Genomic DNA, 25,305 nt, shown 5'->3' with positions numbered 1-25,305 from the left:
AGCCCAGGTCCCAGATAGTAGAAAATCACTGTGTCGTATTTTAAAGGGCAGGCTCACCGCCCCCCACAGCATATTGTTCCAGAGACCCTCTTTTCTCCCCTCCAGTGCCCAGGGCTCCTGGTGGGTCTCGGGATGGAACCAGGTCTGGTCCAAGCAAGGCCAGCACCTTTGCCGCTCTCTCCAGTTCCAACTTTGTGACTTGTTACTGTTCCTGGCATTACTCGGGTCTTCCAGAGATCACTCCTGGAGGGGCTCTGGGACCCTCTCAGTTCCAGGGGTCTAAGCCAGCTTGGCCGTGGGTGAGGCAAGTACCCTACTGGCCTAGCACCTCTCCAGCTCCGCAAAATTTTAACTTTTTGAGGAATCACCAAACTGTTTTCTTCCACACTCACTTATTGCCAGAAAAATATGCGCTTCCTTATAACATAAGCAGTGTAAATCAAAAATTAAAATATTTTGTTAAATAAATACCTTAGAATTCACAGTTCAGCTGAGGACATTGCCCTTGGCCGATTCCTCTCCTGCTGCCAGACTGAGTCCATGGACAAGGTGGTGTATTCATCAATGATCAGTGATGGTGCGGGCGGGGTCTGCCCAGGTGGGCTCCAGGGTCACTCCTGGTAGGGCTCTGAGGAGCATGAGGCTCCTGGGGACTAAACCCGCTTGGCAGTGTGGAGGGAAAGTGCCGTATCCACTGTGTTCTCTCTTCTCTCCCCAAAGGGATTATCTTTGGGTTTGGGACCACACCTCGCTGTATTTGGGGCTTGGGGACCATTTTGGGTGCAGGTGCCCTCCGGAACTGTCTCCCTGCCCTTCATAGTGGTTTTCCATGCAATGTTCAGTTTGGGGGAGATTACCAGAATGTCTTTTAAGTGTTTGAAACTTTGTTTCTGTGGAAGAACAGCAGATATTTCTGAAGAAATCTGGTATTGAACATACTTGGTGCTCACTGCAGGGGGGGCGGGAGTGGGGAACCTGCTCTGTTTGGGTCTTGTGGTGGTAGAGACGTGCTTGTAGAGCTGTACCAGGAATCAGGGTGCAGCCCATCCCTGAGGCCATACCCTGGGCAGCATAATCTGGGTCCCAGCCAGTGCAATATCTGCTCTGAACTCGCTTCCCAAACCCTCTAAGGATATTTTTGGGAGGAGTGGCGGTGGGGGGACACACCCAGGGATGCTCAGGGGTTATTCCTGGCTCCGCACTCAAGGATCACTCCTTGGGGCTAAAGCGATAGCACTGTGGGTAGGGCGTTGGCCTTGCACGCTGCTGACCCAGGTTCGATTCCCAGCATCCCATATGGTCCCTCGAGCACCGCCAGGAGTAATTCTTGAGTGCAGAGCCAGGAATAACCCCTGTGCATCGCCAGGTGTGACCAAAAAGAAAAGAGGGGAAAAAAAAATATCACCCCTGGCGAGCTCAGGGGACCGTGTGGCGTGTCGGGGATTGAGCCTGGGTTGGCCGCCACATGGAAGTCCAACACCCTCCCTCCTGTTTGTCACTCAGTGCCTATGAGGAATTTTAAAAGAAATTGAGAACAGATACTTTCCCCTTCCCCCCTCTGAGAACCTCATTCTAAGCTAAGATAACAAGTCCTAAGTGATTCTGGGCAGGAAATGCTTCTGGGGAAGACTTGGGCTGAGTGTGTGGAACTGCCTGTTCACGTGCAGTGCGAATGGGCCTGTTCTGAGTGTGGAACTGCCTCTGCCCGCATGCAGTGCGGATGAGCCTGTTCTTTTTCTTTTGCAGACTATTTTACATGTTGTGGAGACCAGACCAGAAACACTTCTGATTAAAGGTAATTTTGTTGTGTAATTCTGATTCAGTCTTTCAAATATATTTAAATTTCTGTTTGGTTTGTGTTATGCTTTGTCTTTTAGATCACACCTAGTGGTGCTCAGGGCTTCCTCTTGTCCTATGTTGGGGAAACCGTGTGGGGCGGCAGGGAATGAACCTGACTAGCCCTCGTGCAGGGCCAGCATTTTATTTCCCATACTACCTCCGTGACTCCGTGTAATTTTTCATACTTTGTTTTTTATGGTGCCACAGATCAGGTGCCTGGACTCACACGGGCCGGACCACGTGCTTTCCCACTGAGTTACATCCCTGGCCTGGCCAAGTTGCTTTTATTTTTCTTTTGGGGTCACATCTGGCAATGCTCAGGGGTTAACTCCTGGCTCTCCACTCAGGAATTACTCCTAGCAGTGCTCAGGGACCAGATGGGATGCTGGGAATTGAACCCGGGTTGGCCGTGTGCAAGGCAAATGCCCTACATGCTGTGCTATCTCTTCAGTCCCTTTTTAATTTTTTTTTTATAAGGATGAAGCCATCTTCAGCAAGGATGAAGGTCCAGGGGATTACGGGTTTGAGTAGAAAACAGTTGGAAAAGAATTTCTCCAACTGTTCTACACATTTCTAATCAGTAGAGCTTCCCCCCTTCCCCAAACTAAATCTTAGGTGGAATATCTATAGAAAATGTAAAAAGATAAGGTCAGAGATTTAGAAAAACATTCCAGCATGTTATTTGGCAGGGACATGTATGTGTGAGCCCCAGCACTGCCTTAGACTGATACCTTCATCCCTGTGGCTGGCCACAGCCTCAGGGAGGGATGAGGCAGAGGGATCCAGCCGCAGCGCTCTTACTGTTCTCTGTGCTTGTGAAATCATTTTAGATGCAGTGAGCTTCGTCTGAGAGGTTGGACAGGGGATAGGACCTTCCAGCACCAGAGTGACCCCCACGAGCCCCACACTTGGGGTCAGTCTGGGTGTGACCCCAAAATCTAAACAACAAAAAGAGTCAGCTCAACGGAATGAGTCAGGTGCTACGACAGGGCGTCCGTCTAGGGGAGGCGGGATCGACAGCGCTCACAGATGAGAAAGCCTCAGGAGAACAGACCCTGGAGACTTGAGTTAGGCGAGAATTCCTCAGTTACTATGCCAGGCCTAAAATGGCAAATATTTTACATTGAACTTAGAAAAAATATTTAGCCACCGTGAACTACAAAGTTGGTGATCCAGCAGCAATCCTTTCCCCACCGTCCACTCCCTGTGCCCACCCACTTGCTGCCTCTGTGCTTTCTGTTTAAATAAGTATGTTCGGTGCTATGGCTTACAGAGCTGTCTCGGAGAGGTTTATGCATGATGTTTTAGTGCCTTTTAGCTTTAGCACCTTTTACCGCCCTGTTGCCCTGTCGCCTCCTGCTCTGTCCCTTCCCCGGCTCTCTGCCCAAGGTCACTTCTGGTTTTCATTGTTTCCCTTGCCGTTGGGCTTTTGTTCTCTCACTTTGTTCCTTCGCATCCTGAATATGAGAGGGATCCTTTCTGTGTTGATCTCTTTTCCTCAGACCGACTTCGCTCAGTGTGATACTCTCCAGATCCATCCATGGAGAGGCAGAATTGCGTGATTCTATCTTTCTTTTCTAGCTGAGAAATATTCCACTGTGTGTTTGTACCACTGTTCCTTTATCTATCTTGTCTCTTCTTGGGCACTCGGGTTGTGTCCAGGTTCTGGCTGCAGTGAACACAGGGTGCAGAGGGCTTTTATGCACATGCCTTTGGGCCCTTAGGGGTGTACTCCAAGAAGTGGAATTACTGGGTCAGATGGGAGAACACAGTTCCTAGTTTTTTGAAGGTTGTTCCTATTGCTTTCCAGAAAGGCTGGACTGGTCCACATTCCCTTCAGCAGGGAACGAAAGTCCCCGTCTCCCACTGGTTGTTCTTGCTCTTTGTGATGTGTGTCTGTCTCTGGTGCAAGGTGCTTGCTCTCATTGCTGTTTTGATTTGCATGTTCCTACACTTTAGCGTAACGTGTCAGGAGTGGGATTCGAACCCACACCTCCAGGGTAGACTGCGACCTGAACTGTCTAATGGCAGCACCTTAGACCGCTCAGCCATCCTGTCGCCTCCTAGTCCTCCTAGTTAGTGTAAGACTGGAATGATAGCACAGCGGTTGGGCATTTCCCTTGCATGCAGCCGACTTGGCCAGCTCGGGTTCGATTCCTCCGCCCCTCTCAAGCCTGGCAAGCTACCGTGACGTATTAGATATGCCAAACTCAGTAACAACAAGTCTCACAATGGAGACATTACTGGGCCTGCTTGAGCAAATTGATGAACAACGGGAGGACAGTGCTGCAGTGCAACTCTTTAGTGTTGCAGAGTATTTTTTGGTTTTTGTTTTTGGGCCATACCAAGCAGTGCTCAGGCCTTACTCCTGACTCTGCTCTCTGGGATCATTGGGATCACTCCTGGTGATTGAGCCCCACTCAGCCACGTGGCAAGATAAACGCCCTCCCTGCCGTGCTAGCGCTGTGACCTCATTTTTTTCATATGGCCGTTGGACCATTTATATATCTTCTTTTGAATTTACACTGAACTTCTTTGGAATTCAAAGCATCTTTTAAGATTTAGTGATGAGAGCGAGAAGACAGGGTGGGGTGGGGGATTCACGTCTTTCAGGTGACCTTATTCCAGGACGTAGGATTCTGATTCCGTTTTTGTACAGCGCGTCCTGGATAGGCACTTCCTCCAAGGGTTTGCAGCACTGGCTTAGCCACACCGACACCGTGGCAGAATGACTTGGGCCTTGGGGACTGTGTCTGCTCACCCTCATGTGGTGAGCTGGCACCTTAGGGCCACGGCCACATGCGCATTAGTAGGAAAGGACTCAGAATGTTCTAGAAAATGCCGAGAGTGAAGGAAAGCAGGTCTCGGCAGAGGGTGGACCATGGGGGCCCTGAGGAGCCTTGCGGTGGGGATGTTTCATGGATGATGGATATTTTCATGTTTATTTTCTTTGGGGGCCATACCCAGTGGCTTTGCCTCCTTATGGGGTTGTTCCCAGGAGTGCGTGGGGCCATGCCATGCCAGGAGTCAAACCTGGCCCTCTTACATGCAAAGTACATCTTCACACCATTGGTCTCTCTCCAGTTTCATTTATTGACCTTAATTGTGGTGAGGTTTCAGAGGTGTGTGTACCTGTCAAAATATGTTGAGTTCAGGGCAGAGGCGTGGGCAAGGGATGAGCAGCATGTGTTAGACCCTGGGCTCTATCCCCAGGTATTAGATCATGTGCCACATACGTAGAAATAAGGAAATTAAGGCGGTAGAGCACTTCCTTGTCTGCAGTTGTAAAGGAAAAGGAGGAAAAATCAAACAGGATCCATACTGTACAATGTGGATTTTTACCCTCTCCTTATCCAGCTGAAGACTGCTTAACTAAGGGACTTCACTTCTCATTTAAAATTGTATTGTACGCAAAAGTGATAGTACAGCAGGTAGGGTACTTGCCTTCCATGCTGCTGACCTGGGTTCGATCCCCAGCATCCCATATGGTCCCGCCAACCTCGCCAGAAGTAATTCCTGAGGACAGAGCCAGGAGTGATCCCAAAACAATAAAATACACGTATTGTGGGCTGGATTCAATCTCAGGCACTAATAAGATTCCTGGGCTTCTCATTAGTGAGTTCTGTGCACCGCTGGGGATGGCCCGAACACCAAAATAAAACAAAAAAATTGTATCAGAAAACTGAACAGAAGGAAAATCTTTAGAGAGATGTAAATCGTAAGGGTAGAATGTTGAAGTATGTGCAACCTAATCAATTAACTATACATAGGTGTTTTCAAGTAATAGATGTAAACATATTTTCTATACTTTAAACGGTTAAATTCGTATTTTATATCTACTAGGTTTCCTGTCTTTTATGTTTTTTTTGTTTGTTTTTGGGCTACCCCAGGGCTTACTCCTGGTGCTCAGAGATCACTCAGGTGGGGTCCAGGGGACCATATGGAGCGCTGGGGATGGTTCAAGTCCAGCGCCCTCCCCACTGTTTGCTGCTGCCCCTGCCCCTGCCCCTGCGGCAGTGTAGCCAGTTCAGGCTCTCGTTGTCCCTGTGATCACTGGTGCCTGAGGTGGCAGGGTGACTGGCTAGGGGGGCTTGGAGCCTCGCGGGGACAGAGTGTGGGAGAATGAGGGGAGCCCTGGGCGTGGCTCTGGCTAATTTTAGGTGGGATGTGTGTGTGTGTGTGTGTGGTGAGCAGGGCACCTTCACCTCACTGAGACGCCATGCGGTACTGGGGTGTCCCCTCTGGCAGCCTGAATTGGGACTGAGATGGGCCTGGGAATGATAGTTTAAAGAACTAGTAGAATCAGAGCGATGCTGCCATGGGGCGGCGCTGGCCTTCACATGGCTGGGACCCTTGAAGCTGCAAGGAGAGTTCACGTGCTGTGAGGAGCTCCCCAAGCATCGCGTCTGCGGCCCCCAGACAAACTAGAATATAAAAGATGGAAGCGCAGATGGAGTCGCTGTTACCCCGAGTGACGGCGTAGGTGAGAACCGCTTCCAGAGAGGCCTGGGGCACCCTAATGTGTTGTGTGAGCTGTGGAGTGCGGAAGGGTGTCCTGAGCCCTGGCGGGTGTGGGCCGGTGGGCAGATGTGGGGCTCTCAGCAGGGCCAGTCTTAGTGGGTTAAGCAGGCGAAGGCGCCGCGTCAGCACAGCCAGGGCTTAGCGGGACTTGGCGCTGCCGAGGGGCCCAGCCACCTGGAGGGAGGGTTCCAGAGGCACCCAGATCGAGCGAGAAGTGTTTCTTTCCATGTAAGTATGGGTTTAGATGGGCGGTCTCGAGCAAAATAAGGAAAACTCATTCTGGGAAAGTGAAGAGAATGATATTGCCAGTCATTTTTTAAATCAAAGAATGTGGGATTAGGGGCCGGAGATCTAAGGGTGCTTGCCTTGCACACTGCTGACCCAGGTTCAGTCCCTGGGGGCCCAGATGCTCCCCCGAACACTGCCAGAATGATTCCTGAACACAGAGCCAGGAATGACTCTCAGCATTGTCGGGTGGGACCCAGAAAACAACAACAACAAAAAAATGGGATATAGCCATCTCCATATATGCCTCATTGAAAATGAGGATATAATTTAACAAAAATGCTTTTTAGTGTTGTCAACTGTCTTTTTGTACTTAACTGTTTACACAAATGTTTTCATTTAACTATGATCTAGGTTTTTTCCAGATTTTCATGTGTTCCTTATTATTCTTAGAAATCTGTAATACTTCGTCCAGTGACAATTTCATGTGAAAACGATGATCTCACAGTAAGAGGTGGCTCCTTCCAGGCAGTGCCACAGGCCCTGGGCATCCTTCTGGTGATTCAGGAACAGATGGGGAGATGGTGCCCGAGGGCTTTGAGACAGGGACCACATGGTGCTGGGAACTGAACCAAAGCATCCCTCTTAACCCCTCTACTTTCTCTCTGGTCTCCAACTAGGTTCTTTTAAAAAAAAAGGGGGGGTGCTGGAGCAATAGCACAGCAGGTAGGGCGTCTGCCTTGCATGCGGCCGACCCGGGTTCGATTCCCAGCATCCCATATGGTCCCCTGAGCACTGCCAGGAGTGATTCCTGAATGCAGAGCCAGGAGTAACCCCTGTGCATCGCTGGGTGTGACCCAAAAAGCAAAAAAAAAAAAAAAAAAAAAAAGGAGTTTGGTTGTGCTTTTTGGGCACATGTGGCAGTGGTCCAGGCAGACTCCTGGCTCTGTGCTCAGGGATCACTCTTGGCAGGACTTGGGGGGACCACCTGGGATGCCGGGTATTGAACCCCGGTCAGCTTGGCGAAAGGCAAGTGCCCTGGCTTTCTCTTCAAGCATGTTCTCCATGTAACACAGAGCTCACTGGCTCATCTCTATCTTTGCCTTTTTTATTCCCACTTTCTCCCCAGTCTTGTCTTCCTAGGTGAGTTTTATTCAAGAAAAATGATGTTTCCTTACCACCCCCAAAAATAGTGCCTTATCTACGTACTATCTCTCTGACCCCCCTACTAGCTTTGTAAAATACAGAGTATGGAGAAAGTAAAATAGCTCTTTCTTGGTTCCAGGCTTCAGACACCCTGTTAATTTTGTATATGTGTGTGTGTGTGTGTGTGTGTGTGTGTGTATTTATATATTTTATAAGAACTGAAATCAATAATGTGTGAAACCAAAGCTGCTCCACCATTCCTGTCTTTCTCCAAAAATAACACTGTTAACATTTTCTCATATATACAGAAAAGATTGCTTACATGAGCGTAGATGTTTCTCATTGTGTACAGGAGAAGTGTCGCTTTTCTCTGGCACTCTGGGTCTTGTTTGTTTCAGCTGCATCTCCTCAGGACTGGAGCCTTCCCAGGCAGCGGGAACCGGGAGTTTCATGCTTCCTGTTAGCTCCAATGGCGTCTCTACTCTTTGCACAAGATGATTGTGGCTCCCTCTCCCTCTCCACCCTCAGGGCAGTGTTCTCCAGTTTGGGGTGGGGGGTGCTGATGCTGTCCCTGTGCCAGACCCACCCTGGTGCTGTGAGGCTGGCAGGTCGTTCACCTGCTCTTCCCAAGTTTCTCCTCATGATTTGCTTGCTTAAGGCCCCCAACAAGTGCTGTGTTCCTGTCGGTCGGGAAGTGCCTGGGACCGGCCCTATGCCCTACAGTAGGCACACGTGTGCCCATCAACCTCTCCCTGATCTGGTTTCTTTTTTGGGTTTTTGTTCCATACTCAGTTGTGCTCAGGGCTTACTGTACTCAGGGGTCACTCCCGACCGGGTCAGTGGACCATATGGGGTGCTGAACCCAGCTGGGCCACTTGCAAGGCAAGCGCCCTACGTGCTGTGCTTTCTGGCCGGCTCCTCTTCTCTCCCCTGGACCTTCATACAGCTCGGGTTAGGTCTTGCAAGATCGTTCTCTTCATTGCTGGTCGAAACAGGAGCACTCGACATGAGTCCAGCCTCACTATGTGCTCACCTCAGCCAGCGCCACTGGGCATTCAGTTGCAGGCCTCTGGGTGTGGTGCTGCTGAGGGCCTGCAGGACTTTCCAGAGCTCTTGTTTGGGGCAAACTCTGGGCTCCTGGAGCCCTCAATGCCAAAGGCCATGCTCAAATTCATCGTGACTGATGACAAGAAATGCAGCTGGTTGGCTTTCTTTGTGAGTAAAGATTGAAGTCGCTGAGTGCGGGAAGCATTTTTGCCTGAATTTTACAAATAACTGAATTAAGTGAGCTTCTAATTTTAAAATTACTTAGGTTTTGAGGTAAGTATACATTTCTGGAGCAATAGCACAGCGGGTAGGGCATTTGCCTTGCATGCGGCGACCCCTCTGGGAAAACCCAGCAAGCAACTGAGAGTATCCCACCCACACAGCAGAGCCTGGCAAGCTCCCCGTGGTGTATTTGTATGCCTGAAACAGTAACAAGTCTCACAATAGAGACGTTACTGGTGCCTGCTGGAGCAAATCAGTGAACAATGGGAGGACAGTGGTACAGTGCTATAGTGCTAGGTTTTGAGAAAATTAACTTCTCCAGATAAAAACAGAATAACTGGCTGGCTGGTCACTGTGTGTTGATGTAATCTCATGTACAATGTCGTGTATGGTTCGCAGCAGAGGCATCTCCAGAGACTGGACTACACTGAAAGTCTCATTCTCTCCTGTTGGGGTTTGTGGTCTTTCCACCAGCCTCCCCACACCAATTTCTGTTTATCTTGATCCGAAGAGAGTGGGTTTTTTTTTCCATCCTTTAAAATGAGTCTGTCTTTTTCTGTCTTTTATATTAAAATAAAAAATTATGGGGCTGGAGTAATAGCACAGCGGGTAGGGCTTTTGCCTGGCATGCGACTGACCCCGGTTCGATTCCCAGAATCCCATGTGGTTCCCTAGGCACCGCCAGGAGTAGTTCCTGAGTGCAGAGCCTTGTGTGACCCCTGTGCATTGCCGGGTATGACCCAAAAAGCAAAAAAAAAAAAAAAAAAAAAGAAAGAAAATTGTGGGGCTGGAGTGATAGCACATTGGGGTGGGCTTCAGCTTCACACGTGGCCGACCCAGGTTCAATCCCCAGCATCCCATATAGTCCCCCAAGCATGCCAGGAGTAATTCCCGAGTGCAAAGCCAGGAGTAACCCCCTGAGCATTGCTGGGTGTGATCCAAAAAGAAATGTTTATTGGGGCTGGAGCGATAGCGCAGTGTGCAGGGCGTCTGCCTTGCATGCTGCCGACCGGCTTCAATTCCCAGCATCCCATATGGTCCCCTGAGCACTGCCAGAAGTAATTCCTGAGTGCATGAGCCAGGAGTAACCCCTGTGCATTGCTGGGTGTGACCCAAAAAGCAAAAAAAAAAAAAATTTTTTTTTTCGTTGACTAAAACGAACCATTTAATTCAGTGTTCCTATGAAAGTTGTGATTGTGATTTCCTCACTGATTTTGTGGAGATTTAGGGGGTTGATCTGAGATAAAAGTGCCCCAAGTATGTGGAAGTGAGTCCTGAGTTAGGAACAGGGCTCGGGAGCACACCCTTATCTCCCGTCTCACAGGCACTTCTGCTCTGGGCTCTCTCCCTGAGCCACACATGGGTGGTCACACTGGCTCTGTCCAGCCTCTGTGCTGCGTGATGCTCTGCGCACACTGGGGTTGGCTCGGCTCCTCAGCTGATGGGCTTCGTGGACAGGGCGCGTGGACAGAGGTGTGATAGGAACAATCCTGTGCCAGGTCTTGGAGAGGCAGGTATCCTTAGCTCACAGCTTTTGTTTTCCTTTGGGGGCTACACGTACTGGTGCTCACGGCTTACTCCTGGCACTCGAACCCAGGTTGACCTCACTTGCGAGGCAAGGCCCTGCCCACTGTGCTGTCATTCCTGCCCCTCCACCCGCTCGGAACTTGTGATTTGGGTTTCGTTTTGTGCAGAGCAGGCTTTCTACGCACCACTGTGCAGTGGCACTCGGGGCCTCTCAGCTACCAGGTTTCTTGGGTCCCTGAAATCTCGAATGATTACATTAATTGTTGGCATGTGTGCTTGTGACTGACACAAAAACTAACTTGTGCAGAATTTTCCCAGTGTATTTGCATTAAAAATGTAAATTGGGTTTGCATGTGGGGGCTAATTAAATAATTATATTTAAATAATCAAATATTTAAATTTATATTGGTCATAAAATCTATTTTGAGGGGTTGCACCTGGCAGAGCCCATGTGAGGACTGGATCTGAGCTATACCCTCTCCCATCCGAGCTGCCTCCCAATCACAGTCACTTTTGGGATACTCGGGCTGTTCCTGACTGCTCAGGAGTAATTCCTGGCGGTGCTCAGCAGGACCCTGTGGGTTGCTGGGTATCGAGCCAGGATCCATCATGTGCAAGACAAGCCCCTAAGCCCTGGTGATCTTACTTTTGACGGGCGGCGTGCAGGCTGCTTGCCTTGACTTGCATGGCAGGCTGCCTTGGGGGCCTGGGCCGTGTCCCCCGCACCTGCGCAGACCAAGTGGTGGTCTAGTCACCCACCTTGTGTAGCATGCGCTGTCCTGTGGGACTCGGTCATGTGTCAGGGTCACTGGGTGCCCCTGAGCTAGCAGCCCTGGGCCTTCTGGGAGCTGCCCTGCAGGTCCATATTGGGCTCTGGGCTCCGCCGACAACTTCAGCCTCGTTAATGCTTCGTGCTTGTGTCCGTTTCAGATCTCCTATTCTCTGGGACAGCAGTGACGAGCGCCGACGTCAAAGATGAGCGAGCTTGACCAGTTGCGGCAGGAGGCGGAGCAGCTCAAGAATCAGATCCGAGTATGTGGCAATGTGCTGGCCCTGCCCCGTGGTCCCTTCACTTCCGGGAGTGACCCTGATGGCAAGCCAGCTTTAGGCCCAGTGTGGCCCAGAAAAGAAAAAGGGGGGAAGAAAAGTTCTTGTCACTGGCCTAGGATGTACTGATCAGACCCAGAAATTTGTCCTAGCAGATGATTTTTCAGGGTGACGTTTTCTGAATATATGTAAATGTGCCCAGAGATTGATGCGTATCTTGGGTATTTTGGCAGGCTGTTAGCGAGAGGAGAGCACCCACTGCAGGTCGCTAGCCGGTGAACTGCACCGTGCAGACCCCATTGCAGTTGGCCTCCCCGGGCTAGGTGGGGAGAGGGGCTGAGGGCACCAGCTCTCTCCGTCCAGAGGTGCCTGTTTGACACTGAGGACCTGCAGGACCACAGGGTGCTGTTTCCTTTCTCCGACTGTTGCCCTGAAAGTGACGGGAGTGGACAGGCCCGGCCAAACATGGCCCAGCTGGAGCTTGTCCTTGATGAGGAGCTTCTCTCTGACCTGTCGGATTTCTGCCCAGGCGTCAGCTGCTCGCCAAGCAGTATTTTCTACACACTTCTCAACAGCCATTTAAGTTTTCTGAGTTCACCATAAGGACGGAGCTTAATTATGTTCTTCTAAAGCACTGGGTCTGTGTTCTGAAAGTCTAATCTCAGGGGAGGAGAAAGCGTCAGCATCATTTTCCTTGAACTTAAGTGATGGACTTATCTGAGAAATCTGCAGCCAAAGGGGAACCCAAAATAGCCTTTTACTGTAAGAATTCAGTTATGGGCAGCGGGGAGGGCATCTGCCTCGCATGCAGCCAGCCTGGGGTTGGGTCTGGCACCAGCCAGTCCCTAGCCTCATCAGGAGGGAGCCTGAGCCAAGCATTTCCCACCCCAAATTTATTTTTTATTGCTATTTTTGGTGGTGGCAGGGGCACATTCAGCAATGCTCAGGGGTTGAACGAGATCTGTCACCAGCCATCTCTCTGGGCCCCACTGGATGGGTGATCCAGGGGCCATTCCCAGCTCTGTCCAGGGGTCTCTCCTGTGGTGCCCAGCTGACCAGACCTTTGTGTGTTCGTGCTCCAGCCCATCGGGCCACACTCGGGCCCTTAGACTGGATCTTTGTGTGTTTGTTGGTAAATATCTCCATGGCTGAGGATTGTTTGGAACCCCATCAGGAGTGAGCCCTGAGCGCACAGCCCAGAGTAAGCCTCTGGCAGCGCCAAGTGTGCACCAGAAACCTGGCACAGGGGCGGCCTCTGGAGGGACTGGGTGGACGTGTTTCCTTTGCAATGGCGCCCGCCTCCTGCCGCTGACCCTGTGGACAGCCGTAGTCACATTGGCCGTCAAAAGGTGCCATGGACTGAAAACGGAACTTTCCCCTTGAACTTGGTTCTTCACTCCAGACCTTTTGCAGCTTTCCATCGAGTTCAGCATTAATGCTTAGTTCGGGGGAGATATAGTCACCAAGGTTGCTTGGGGGAGCCAAGAGGGAGCTCAGGGCTACATCCGTGTGAGGCAAGTGCTCTCAGGCCCCACGCTGTTCCCTCTGGGTCTCGAGGCTTCTGACTGCGGAGAGCCCGGAGGAGGCAGGGAGCAGCTGGGGTCGGTTCACGTTCCACTTCTCTTTCTCGTGCACTAGGATGCCAGGAAAGCCTGTGCGGACGCTACTCTTTCTCAGGTAAGTGCCATGGCTGCAGGCCGGGCCTGGGGGGTGGCGGCATCTGGGTTGGGACGTGCCCGCTCAGGCGCCCTCAGCGGTGGGCTCCTGAACACTTTTAAGCGTCCTCTGTGCGTGGGGTCATGGCCGTGCTGGCCGCTCAGGCCTTGGAGGCCTTTTCACTGGCTGCACCACAGCTGGGAGAACCTCCAGAAGAGGCTGGAGCGAATGGGCAGATCGCCCCTCAGGCCCGCTTACAGGAGCCACACAGATGGGTTGGCACCAGTGGGGTGTAGGGGCCCAGGACGGAGGGGAAAGGAAGCGTGTCCCCTTAGCATGCTCCTGCAAGTAAGCACAGACTCACTAGGGTCAAATGAGACCTAAAACAGTCGCTGCACAGAATTCTTGCACAGGATTCTCACACTCGAGACCGGACATTTGGAAAAGCTGCTACCATGCTGCATTCATTCAGTCCTTTGTGAATGTCAGCTGTTGATGTTGGACTGTTCACCAGTGTTGTCAGGAGCTCTGTGCCCTCGGCCTAGCCCGGGTTGGCAGGGCTGTGGGTGGGCGGGCGCCATGTCAGCTCTGCATCAAGGTTACTCACCTGCCACTCCTGTCTCCTAGATCACAAACAACATCGACCCAGTGGGCAGAATCCAGATGCGCACCAGGAGGACACTGAGGGGCCACTTGGCCAAGATCTACGCCATGCACTGGGGGACAGACTCCAGGTGTGTGGCCGCGGCTCCGCCCAGGTTTGGGCCTCTTGGGGAAGTAGCCTGAGCTCCTTGGCAGTGCTTTGCCCGGAAGGAAGATGTACGCACTGGGGCCAGCTGTCACGCATTGCCTCCTGTGCCCGGTGCTCACTCCCTGCCGCGATTGGGGCTCTTGTGCTATCTCTGGGGTACCTCCTCTCTGTAGCCTGGCCAGAGGAGGCTTTGTGCCCGGGGGGACTCAAGAAGGAGCAGACTTGACTCTTGGCATGGGTGGGTGCCCATGCTATGCTTGGCCCAGCAGGCCGGGGCATCTCGCTGCCACCCTCCCCTCTCCAGGTGTGTTTGCTCACCTCCAGGCATGGCCAGCAGCCTCTCTGGGTTCCTTCTCTTCTGAGGCCCGTCCCTCCCTCCCCAGAGCTGGCACTTGTCCTCTGTGGCCCCACCCTGTGCTCTGCTCTTTGAGTGTCTTTGAGTAGTATACTTTTGTCTTTGTCGGGGTTCTCTTTGTTCATAAAATTGTCTGCTTTAGAGTGTAAACAGCTACGAACAAAGGATGCTATCTTTAGTTTGTTCTATACAGTATTCCATACAATTCCAAATGCAAATGAGAGCCAGCTCAGATCATTTTAATGAGCGCTGTCATCAAAAGGAGCTGGAAGGCAGATGAAAAGCTGGCGGGTTGGCCAGGGAAGGGGGGCTGGAGGGGCCTTCCTCCTGTCCGAGTGGTGACCGGGGGCTGCTGGCCTTGCTGCAGGTGTGAGTGAGGCGAGGGCTGAGGTGTGGAAGGGTGCGGTAGGGCACTGGGCAGTGCGGGATCTTGGCCTCCTTCCAGGCTGGAGGGGGCAGGATGGAGCGTCAGGAGCACCGTCCTGCTGACCCGGAGGCTTTGTTCCCAGTCCTGGACTAAAGAAGATGCAGAGTGGTCTTCATAGACCTCTCTTCTGGCCAGCGTCTCAGACCACTGCGTTTGCCATCCAGGTGCATTCTTGGCTTTCACACCCACAAAGCTTTCTGCAGTTACCCAGTGATGTAGAAGAAAAACTGTGTAGTTGTAGGGATCAAATGCGGGTGCTTGGGCTTATTCCGGGCACCCTCACCCCGGACTCTCTGCAGTTCCTAGGTTCCTTGTTCCAAATGCACACTCTGCTGAGGCCATTTCACTCACATTTCTGTCTTCAGAACGATTCTTGCCTAGTTCACTGCATCCATTGTGACTGATCCCTAACCCTGCCAGAGCTCCTAACATGTCGCCTGCAGATTCTGGGAATCAGCCGGAGGTTGATGTGCTTGAGTGTTTTGGTGTGTTTTCGGCGCATTCGTGCTTGTCCACATGGTGGTGCAGTCCTGCAAACAGATGCTCTTTCTTTCAGTCAGACTTTGAGGCCGGAACTGGCCTGGCATGTGTGATGCTGGCTTCTGCTCCAGGCCCCACAGAAACCAGGGAAAGAGAGGGTCCAGCCTCCCCGGGCCAGTCTGTAGAGTCTGCCCCTCGGCCTGGGATTAGGCATGTCCCCTCTCACCTTCCCGAGGATCAGTGTGCAGCTTAGCACTTCCCGACTCTTCAGCGAGTCAGCAGGTCTTAAGTCTCGCAGGAGCCTTTGTAAGGTGACCCTCGGGGCCGCGTGTGCTGACACTTTTGCTCTGCTTCTTCACCACGCTGACACCTGGAGCTCGACCTTCGTGCTCCTCGGATGCTTTTTCTTCCCAGTCAGTGCCTTTGCCTGTTGCTGCCACTTCCTTGCTTAGTCTCTGGGCTTTGCTGCACGCGGGCAGGACGAGGGTGCTCACTCAGCCTCCACCAACAGCCCCGGCTGCTCAGCGCAGGGCAGGGGAGCGAGGGGCTGTCTTTACCCCAACTCCACCGGCAGCTCGGTCTGGGAAATGTGCACGGGCTTTTAGTGAGAAATGTCTAGAAACTGTTAATTCTTTGTATCTGGACTTTCTGAGTATCAGAATTTATGCCTCCCTACTTAGGCTTTTGTCTCTTCACTTGTTTGGGGGCCACACCGGGCAGTGCCCAGGCTGACATGTAGTGCTGGGGACCAAACCCGGATCTACCGTGTGCCACTCAAACACCACCCCCGCTCCCGCCCACCTCCACCCCCCCACACCCCTTACTAAAGGTGCGTTCGTGTCAGGATTGGTTGATGGTGAGAAACCCAGCAGGCGCGGTCAGAAGTTCCTTCAAGTCAGGAAGAGGCTGTGAGTGCAGGTGCGGCCTTCATTCGGACGTGCTTGCTGGGAAATGACACTGTCTGCAGAGTTTGCTTCCTTTTGTGTGGGGATTTGAGGGATTTGAATCAGACTGGTGTTGCCCAGGGGTGACCTGCCATTCTGGAGAACCAGACAAGGCAAGCACCTGAAAACCGTGCTCTTTCCAGCCCTCTGAGGTTGTTTCGGTGTTAGGTTTTTTTCTTCCCTGCTTTCCAGTCTACTCTGAGAATGAGATTCTTTTTTTGATGGTCTAAGCGAGCGTCCCTTTTTTTAGGCAAATGAAAGGTTGGCTCGTGTGTCAGCGGCTGCTGGGGACTGAGCTATGTCTGTCTCTTCCTTCCAGGCTCCTAGTAAGTGCCTCGCAGGATGGGAAGCTGATCATCTGGGATAGCTACACCACGAACAAGGTAGGCACAGACTGCCTTCCCTCACGCCACCCGGGGAAAGATGGGGCTGCTTTCGTTTCTCTCCTACGGACAGTTGTGTCTGGTTCTTGACACACAGCAAGTGAACAGGACAGAACTCCGTGAGCATTACCCATTATGGTTTGCCACCTCATTTACCTAGTTGTCACCTGACCCAGTTCCGTCCCCTGAACACAGCCAGCTGTGGCCCCAAAGACAAAGTAAAACTATTTAAATCCCACAAGCATAATTTTTGGGAATTTAATGCAAAGCTGTACTGAATGAAAACAGAGTATCATTGGTCCAGGTATATTTTGAAAGATGAACTTCATTGTATTTAATTTACGGAGATTATTCCGTAATGATCATGATAGGGGCCAGAATAAGGACACAGAGGGGAGGGCACTGGCCAGGGCATGTCGCCTGCCTGGCTTTGGGCCGTAGTATCCCATATGGTCCCCCGAGTCCCTCAAGGATTGACACCTGAGCAGAGTCAGGACAGCCCTGAGCACAGCCAGGTATGCCAAAAAGAAAAGACTGTTTAAACCAAATCTACCTAAAATCCAGGGAGCTATGCAGCAGAATTATTTTTAAAGTTATTAAAATAATTTTATATGTAGTTTAGTGGCCTGTGAGATAGTACAAGGGTTAAGGTGCTGGTCCTGTGTTCTGCTGAGCACAGTTTGGATCTTGGAACTGCTTCTGGCCCTGGTTACAGAGCCCAGAACCAACTGACTCCAGATGTGACACCCCTCCGCCCCCCCAAAAAATAAGTCTGATTTGGTCATGTGAGTAGAAACCCTTTGTTTGGGGTCAACGGGCTGTGCATGTGTTTCTGCCTGTCCAGTCCCTGACGCTGACCCAGCCCTCAGGACACTGAGTCTCTCAGCTTCAAACCAGGCAATGACTTGGGTGCAGGGGGCCGCCCGGCTGGATGCCTCAGGTCAGCTGCCACCGAGCTGATCATTGGCGCAACCCCCACAGACACGGTGCTGGACAGAGCCTCCTGGCAGGAGCAGAGAGCTTCAAACATTCCTCCAGCAAAGTCCCCACGAACGTTAGGGTGTCTATAAATGAACCTGTGGCTGTTTCCACAGGGGCTGGCACCCCTTTCTCGGTGAGGGAGTTGGAGCCGGAAGCTGTGTCAAAGCCTGTGTCAGACTGGGGTCACCCTTTGTGCTTCAGCAGTCGCCCTGTGTGGCTGGACACAGTCTCTGAGGGTCAGCGATGGAGTCAGCAGTGCACCACTCTTGTCTGGCATGGTCAGGCCCTGGGTTTCATTTCTGGCACTGGAGGTGGGCGGGGGGAGAGAGGAGAGAGAAGAGAGAGAACACGGGGTGAGCCATGGCTTCCAAACACCCCCAGAGAGAGAGATTATAATCCTTGCCATTATTTTCGTCTTGTTCTGTCATATATGCAGCGAGTTGGAGAGTAGAAATAAGAGTTGGCGCCACTGTTGGTTCCCACCTGTGTGAGTTGGCGTCTTCTGTGCTTTGCCCTCAGGTCCATGCCATCCCCTTGCGTTCCTCGTGGGTCATGACCTGTGCATACGCCCCTTCTGGGAACTACGTGGCCTGTGGTGGTCTGGATAACATTTGCTCCATTTACAATCTGAAAACACGTGAAGGGAATGTACGTGTGAGTCGTGAATTGGCCGGACACACAGGTAATTTTCTTATCAGCACTGTGTTTATTTCATGAGATCAGGTGCGGTGATGGCCAGAGAGCCAACATCAAGAAAAGGGACCCACGCCCATCCTTGGTCGGCCTGGCCTGTGTAGGTCTGAGTCCCCCTGGGTGCCTGGGCGGAGCTGCTCCATGCCCAACTGTTGGCCTCCTTCACCCCACAGTGCAGGACACCACGGGGCCGTGCGTGCTCGTGCAGGGCTCGTGTCTCACCCTGAGAGTCCCCACTTGTCAGGAATGCCTGCTCGCCCATCTACTCTGTGTGTAGCCGGGTCCCAGCCCACCAGTTGCCTGTCCTTCGGAGAGACTCCATGTCAGCCCCTGTTTTGTCCTTGCCTTCCTCTTACCTTGAGGCTCCTTTCTCCTGAATTTCTTAGTTTTTCAGCTTCTGACTTGGTTTGGGTTGGGTTGGTTTTGGATCCGCACTGGTGGTGCTCAGGGGTACTCCTCCCTCTGTGCTCCGGAGTGAGCCCTTGATGGTGCTTGGGACTGTATGAGGTGCCGGGATTCACACCAGGGTCACTGCATCCACAGCCACAAGCTGAGCGAGTGCCTTGTGGCTCTGACCCTAGTTGTGTAGCCTCTAAGTTGGCGTTAGCCTTTCTTCTCGTTCAGGCATAAGCAGTGACACTCTAATCTCACCCTTACGCTTGGCTTTAACTACTTTCTCAGTTAGTGTAAAATCTTGGTTTGCTTTGTCTTGTTTGTTTGGGATTCACACTCTGTAGTGCTCAGGGCTGACTCTTGGCTCTGTGCTCAGAAATCACTCCTGGAGATGCGTGGGGGGGACCATCTGGGGTACCAGGGATCGGACCTGGGTTGGCCACAAGCAAGGCAAAAGCCCTACCCACTGCATTATTGCCCCAGCCCTGAATTTGTCTTTTAATGAATTTGAGACTTTTCAATAATGTCTTCGAAAATCGTTTCTGTTCTTGGGTCTGTTTGTGCAGCCAGCGTCTTCGCCCACTCTGCCGGGTCCCTGTGAGTCCTGGCTACTGGCGTCTGTCCTCAGGCCTGTTCCCCCGCCCCCCAAGTCGGGTCTTCAACTCTGAGCTGCCCTCGGGTGCCACCACCCGCTCCCGTGCTGCTCTTGATGCTGCTGGCTGGCAGCTCCTTCCCATGTCACACTCTGGGCCAGGAGCCTGGCCGGCCGGATTGTCTCCATCCGTGTTGTCACATTTCACTTGGGCTGGCCTCACCATCTGCTGCCCTCTGGACCTCAGGAGTGGCCCCAGGAAAGGCGCAGGAGACACTGCTCCCTGGCCCGACCCAGAAGCCCGACCTCTGCTGCAGGACCCTTCACAGAGATGCCTTTGAGGAGTGCGTCTTTGTTTTGGGGCCATGCCCACTAGTGCTCAGGGGTCACTCCTGGTGCAGCACCAGGAGCGAGTTGGCTTTGCCATGCGCCGTGCAAGGCAGAGTCCTACCCCTGTGCTGTCTCTCCGGGCCCTGAGGAGATGCTTTTTTAGTGGTGGTGCTTGTTTGGGGTTGAGGGGGTCACTCACACCCAGCGTTTTTAGAGCTTAGTCCTGACTCAGTGCTCAGGGATCACTCCTGGCAGGCTTGGGGACCATATGGGTGCCAAGGGTCAAAGCAGGTGCCCTTCCTGCTATGCTGCTATCTCTCCAGCCCTGAAGAATGTGCTCTCAAAGTACTTGGTTTACTTACCAACAGTCTTATCTTTCTGATCACATTCTCTAGACTGATTTTCTTGTCTTTCTTCCTGCTGGTTCTGGGGGGAGGGGACAGAGATCTGAGACCCAGGAGGACCCACCACCAGCAGCATCCTGGGTCCCTGACTGTGGACCCAGTGGCAGGATTTTACCTTGGGGCTCTGCCACTCGGAACCATCATTCCTGGACCCGTGGGCTCCAGTTTTTGGAAGGGGAGTGGTTTAGTTCACATCTGGTGGAGGGCTGCTCCTGGCTTAGTATTTAGGGGTCACACCTTGTGGTGCTTGGGAAACCATTGGAGTGCTGGGATCAAGCTTCGGTCAGTCATCTCTGTGCTATCTTTCCAGCCCAAGCTTTTGGACGGACGGACACACACACACACACACACTTGCCTTGCACGCAGCCGACCCACATCTCTCTTGGAGAGCCCGGCAAGATGCCGAGAGTATCCCGCCCACACGGCAGAGCCTGGCAAGCTCCCCATGGCATATACGATATGCCGAAAACAGTAACAACAAGTCTCACAATGCTCATTACTGGTGCCCGCTCAAGCAAATCGATGAACAACGGGAGGACAGTGCTGGTGCTACCTTTTAGCTAAGGCACCATGATTGACAGAGTTGTTCTGCCAGAGTGACCTTCCTGTTCTCAGTGTCCTGGCCTCCTCCCCTCCCGCTTTTGAGTCTGGTTGCTGTCATTTGGGTCTTGTGTTGTTGGTTTGGCAGTCTGGGCATGTGCCTACCTCTCTACGCCACCCAGGCCCCGTCCTGCAACCACTCTGCACCTCTTATTGCCCCTTGGCTTCTGGTCGTACCTGCCCACTCCTGGGGGCCTGGGTAAATGGGGTGTCCCGTCTCCCCTTGGCCCCGTACATTTCCTTCTCCCAGTGTACGCATCTGGTGTTGGTCACCCTCATTCTGCTGTTGGACATCTTGTTGGAAAGGTGGCCCAAGTGGCAGACCACAGACTGTCCCTGGCACTGCGTGTCGCTTTAGCACTGCCGGTCGTTGCACCTATTAAAAAGGGACAGAAAGGAAACTGTCGCCCCAGCAAAAAGCAAGACAGTGTCGGGAGGAGGATTTTAGAAATTGTTGCCTCCCATATCATTAAGATTTTGGTTTCTTTTGGTTTTGGTTTTGGGGTCACCTCTGGCAGTGCTCAGGACTTAATTCTAGCTCTGTGCTCAGGGTGGTGTGTGGGGTCCCTGTGCCATGCCAGGGATTGTACCTGGGATGGCCATGTGTAGGGCACCACCTTCCCCCCGGGCTTGCTGTCTGTCCCCAAGATTGATTTGTGATTGTAGTTTCCACATGTTGTATCTCTTGAGAGTATTTCAGGACTTTCTTCGGATCTTTTGTGTACTTTTCAATTTCACTTGAGTTAGGTGAACACTTGGTAAGCTTTGCCTGTAGGAGGCCTGGGTTCTACCCTGGCACCACCAGGGCTGCCCTGAGCAGCCTGGATTCGATTTGGACTCCACACACGTGCGCACACATACACACGCGCGCTCGCACAAACACACACACACACACACACACATTTTCTTTTTGAAAGCTTAGAATACTCACTGTGTCAGAACTGTGGCGGAGGTGTGGTTAGCGAGTGAGTTTGGCGGGTTGGACACGCACCACCTCCTCGGCCAGTCCCTGGGGCCTTCTCCCTATTCCTCGCACTGTACCTCAAGTTCATGCGGGCATTGGCCAGCAGGGTCTCCTGGGCACCAGGCTGAGTGCCGCTGTTGCCAGTGTGCAGGTGTTTGGGCCCAGAGTCCCGCATGCTCAGTGCCCACTGTTGGGTGTGCCCCTGACTGGGGTCCCAGGAGCAGGGGCCAGAGTCCGCAGCTCTGCACGGCATTCACTGGTCTCTGTCCTTGCTAGGCTACCTGTCCTGCTGCCGCTTCCTGGATGACAATCAGATCGTCACCAGCTCTGGAGACACCACCTGGTGAGTGCCCGGGCCGTGCGTGGCCTTCATCATCAGCTCTCTGGGGCCATGTGCTGGCCCCTTCAGTCTACCTAGGCTGACAGCAGTGGTCTTGCCCTGATCGCCTTGGGGACTCGCCTCCCTCCAGCCCTTAAGCAGTCCCCGCACGCCACCAGCACCTCTCCTGTTTGCCAGTGTCTCTGCATCCATGCCTGGAGAGAGGCACTGGCCAGGTACGGTGACCTGCCCAGAGCCCGCGTCCCCTATGCTGCTGTCAGTGGTCTGGAGTGTGGTGTCTCCTAAGCACCGCCCCAGGACGTGTGTCTGTGACGGCACGCCCAGGGCCACTGTGACTCTCGGCGATGTCTCCTCACCGGGCATCTAACCGGGTTCCATGGCTTGTTCTGTGCTCCCAATGCAGTGCTTTGTGGGACATTGAGACGGGCCAGCAGACGACCACGTTCACTGGCCACACTGGGGACGTCATGAGCCTGTCCCTCGCTCCTGACACCAGACTCTTTGTCTCGGGGGCTTGCGACGCGTCAGCCAAACTCTGGGACGTCCGGGAAGGCATGTGCCGGCAAACCTTCACTGGCCACGAGTCGGACATCAACGCCATCTGCGTGAGTGGGGCTCGGGGGTGGGGGGGCGCTCCTTAGACCCCACAACCAGCGGGGGTGCTCTTTCTCGGCCCAGGTCCCTCTCTCCACACTGCGCTTGCGCCCACCTTCACTCTGCCTCCCTTCGCAGTTCTTTCCCAACGGAAATGCGTTTGCCACTGGCTCGGATGACGCCACCTGCAGGCTGTTCGACCTCCGTGCGGACCAGGAGCTGATGACCTACTCCCACGACAACATCATCTGCGGGATCACCTCCGTCTCCTTCTCCAAGAGCGGCCGCCTCCTCCTCGCAGGGTACGACGACTTCAACTGCAACGTCTGGGATGCGCTCAAGGCTGACCGGGCAGGTGAGTGGCTGGTGACCCTCGGCTGGGCGGGGAGCCAGGTGCTTCGGCGCTTTCTCGGCGGCGTGGGCCTCCCTGCTGTATCTCTTGCGGTGTGTGTGCGCTCAGGCCGCATCTGGGGGACTCGAGGGACCTTAGGCAGTGCCAGGCATCTGGGGCCGGTTCACGGCAAGCGCCTTGGCCCACAGCCCTCTCCTTCCTCCTATCGCGGCAGCTCCAGAGGTTGCCGTGCACTGCCGTGGTGACTAGAGAGGCCCATTGAGGCAGTAGAGCTGAGGCTGGTCCCCAGGAGACCCACCAAGGACCTGGGAGGGTGGAGGCTAGACCAGGCTCCCCAAATGGGCCCTCACAGAAGCCTTGAAAGAGAGGGACTGTTCTAACTGGTTGCCTGGGCACTGTTCACCGAGGCTGCTGGAGTCCCCAGCTCAGCGCAAGTCTGTCAGTGACAGAGAGGGAGAGTGGGAGGGAGAGAGAGAAAGGAGAAAGAGGAGGGGAGAGGGGAGAGAGAGAGGGAGAGAGGGAGGGAGAGGGGAGTGAAAGGTAGAGAGAGGAGAGGAGGGGAGAGGGGAGAAGAGGGAGAGAGAGGGGAGAGACCCTTTGCCCTGCTCCCGTCCTCCTGGCCCTGCCTCTGCAGCAGCTATGCCGTTGTCACTCCAGGTGTCTTGGCTGGACACGACAACCGTGTCAGCTGCCTGGGTGTGACCGATGACGGGATGGCCGTGGCCACCGGGTCCTGGGACAGCTTCCTCAAGATCTGGAACTGAGGCCCACCAGGTAAGGGAGCGGCCCTGCCCCACTGTCCCCCAGGTGGGCAGCCTGCCCTGCAGTCTCACCCTCATGCCTTGGCCTCTCCCACAGCAGACCGGACATGCAGCGACTGGCGGACCATTCCAACGCACAGCGTTGCAGTGATAGCATTTCCACCCCTACTAACGTGGACGTCCTGCTCCTCCCTCCGAGCCTCTGAAGGGCCCCCTCTCCTTCACTTACTGCTGAAACTAAGAGCACAATTCCCACTGCGAGAAGAATTTCTGTGCTGGCAACTAAAACAAATTGTGCATTCCTTCCGGGACCATTGTCTTTGTTTTCATTTTTGTCTTGAATGAATTTAAAAGGAAATACTATAATAAACATGTTAACCAGCAGGTAAACTGGTGTGCTTGTGAGAGACACACGTTTCGCTAGTGACCCTGTTGGTTTCCTGCTAAGCGAGCAGAGGGCATTAGCTTGTAATCGGTTCTGAGTTGCAGGTTGTGTTTGTAGCAGGATTTTGAAGACACTCAGATTTCCTTTTTCAAATACTCCTTTGTGTTCTGTAGTCAAGCAGAGAAAGGCCAGTGCAGCCTCCCAGAAGTCGTCGCTGCCGTCACCTAATCTCTGGGGTCTCTTTCCCGTGAGTGTCCTGGCAGAGACGCACCTCGCACCGCAGCCCCACGTGTGCGGCGCCCACTCGGCCAAGTCCGGCGTCTCCCCCGCCCACGCCCTCTCCCCACGCACTTCCGTTCAGTCTCAGCTGGGTTTTCCTTGTGCAGTCGGAGGAAGCTGACGGGGCGAGCCAGACATGGCCGTGCCCACCCCGGCAGGACCCTTTCCTGCGCTTGGTCAGCGGTCAGTTCTCTGTGTATGAACAATGTACAAATCAATGTTTTGGAAATAACGATCTCACACTTTCTAAGTTAAATTTTAAAAATTTGATCATTTACCATATTGGGTGGGTTTATTCTTAGAATCGCATGCTGTAGAAATGCTCCAAAGTGCATATAGGACTCGGCCCTTAAATGTTCTTTCCTTTCTGATGGACCCTCTGTCTGCTGCCGACCCCCGGCTCACCCACTCTGCTGCTCCACGCAGCGCCCCGCCTTTCTCTGTTCCTTTCAAACGCCCCGTCTGGGTGACACTTGGGCAGGGGCAGTGGAGGCCCCATGGTGGCCCCCGCCCCCACCCAGCCTCCTCCTTAGCAGCAGTAGTGGCTTCTGTCCGTCCGTGAACTGTGCTGTCACCGGCAGGCCTGGACCTGGCAGAGAGGAAGCGCGAAGCCCTCCCCCTGCCCCCACCCCACCCGCCCTCTGTAGCTCTGCGCCCGTCCCCCCTCTTCACCTCTGGTATTTAATTTTAAAGTCCGTGTACTGCAAGGAAGCTGGATGCAAGATAGATACTATACTCAACTGTACTGTTATTTAAGACGTAATAAAGCAGTTTGACATGAGGGATGCTGGTGTGGCTGTTTCTTTGCAGGCTGTCTCACTGGAGGGTGGGGGGGGGCCTTGGTTGCATCCAGTTCTTGTACCAGAAACGAAAGGTCCAGGGCTCCTGGGGAGATCTCCTGGACTCCCCTCCCCTCCCCCATGACACTGCTTTGGCCGTCCCTGAGCATCCAAGCAGATCCCTTGTTTGGCACCTTATTCTGGGCCTCCAAGGCCCAGCCATCACTAACAGCTGCCCCCAAACCAGGGTGGGGGTGTGCTCGTAGATGGGGAGCTGTTCACTTCGGC

At 53.3% G+C, this 25,305-nt stretch overlaps 1 protein-coding gene across 3 annotated transcripts in view; it reads left to right on the top strand.

The window, feature by feature from the left end:
* GNB1 (G protein subunit beta 1) overlaps window positions 1-25,019 on the top strand; it is a 50,250-nt gene extending 25,231 nt beyond the window's left edge. The window contains exons 2-12 of one of the 3 annotated variants that reach the window (XM_056128452.1): window positions 1,747-1,795; window positions 11,458-11,559; window positions 13,213-13,251; window positions 13,858-13,964; window positions 16,507-16,570; window positions 18,071-18,233; window positions 21,804-21,870; window positions 22,271-22,472; window positions 22,600-22,816; window positions 23,471-23,587; window positions 23,675-25,019. In XM_056128452.1, the coding sequence (XP_055984427.1) occupies window positions 11,503-11,559; window positions 13,213-13,251; window positions 13,858-13,964; window positions 16,507-16,570; window positions 18,071-18,233; window positions 21,804-21,870; window positions 22,271-22,472; window positions 22,600-22,816; window positions 23,471-23,577 (1,023 nt within the window). In that variant the 5' untranslated portion in view covers window positions 1,747-1,795; window positions 11,458-11,502 and the 3' untranslated portion in view covers window positions 23,578-23,587; window positions 23,675-25,019. Of the gene's footprint in view, window positions 1-1,746; window positions 1,796-11,457; window positions 11,560-13,212; window positions 13,252-13,857; window positions 13,965-16,506; window positions 16,571-18,070; window positions 18,234-21,803; window positions 21,871-22,270; window positions 22,473-22,599; window positions 22,817-23,470; window positions 23,588-23,671 lie in introns of all 3 variants that reach the window. The other 2 variants (XM_056128450.1, XM_056128451.1) reach the window with 2 other exon arrangements.
* Window positions 25,020-25,305: the final 286 nt, after the last annotated feature.

Source organism: Sorex fumeus, unplaced genomic scaffold (genome assembly GCF_029834395.1).
Source record: "Sorex fumeus unplaced genomic scaffold, SorFum_2.1 ptg000064l, whole genome shotgun sequence".
Taxonomy (NCBI): Eukaryota; Metazoa; Chordata; class Mammalia; order Eulipotyphla; family Soricidae; genus Sorex; species Sorex fumeus.
This window is presented reverse-complemented; position numbering and strand designations above follow the sequence as displayed.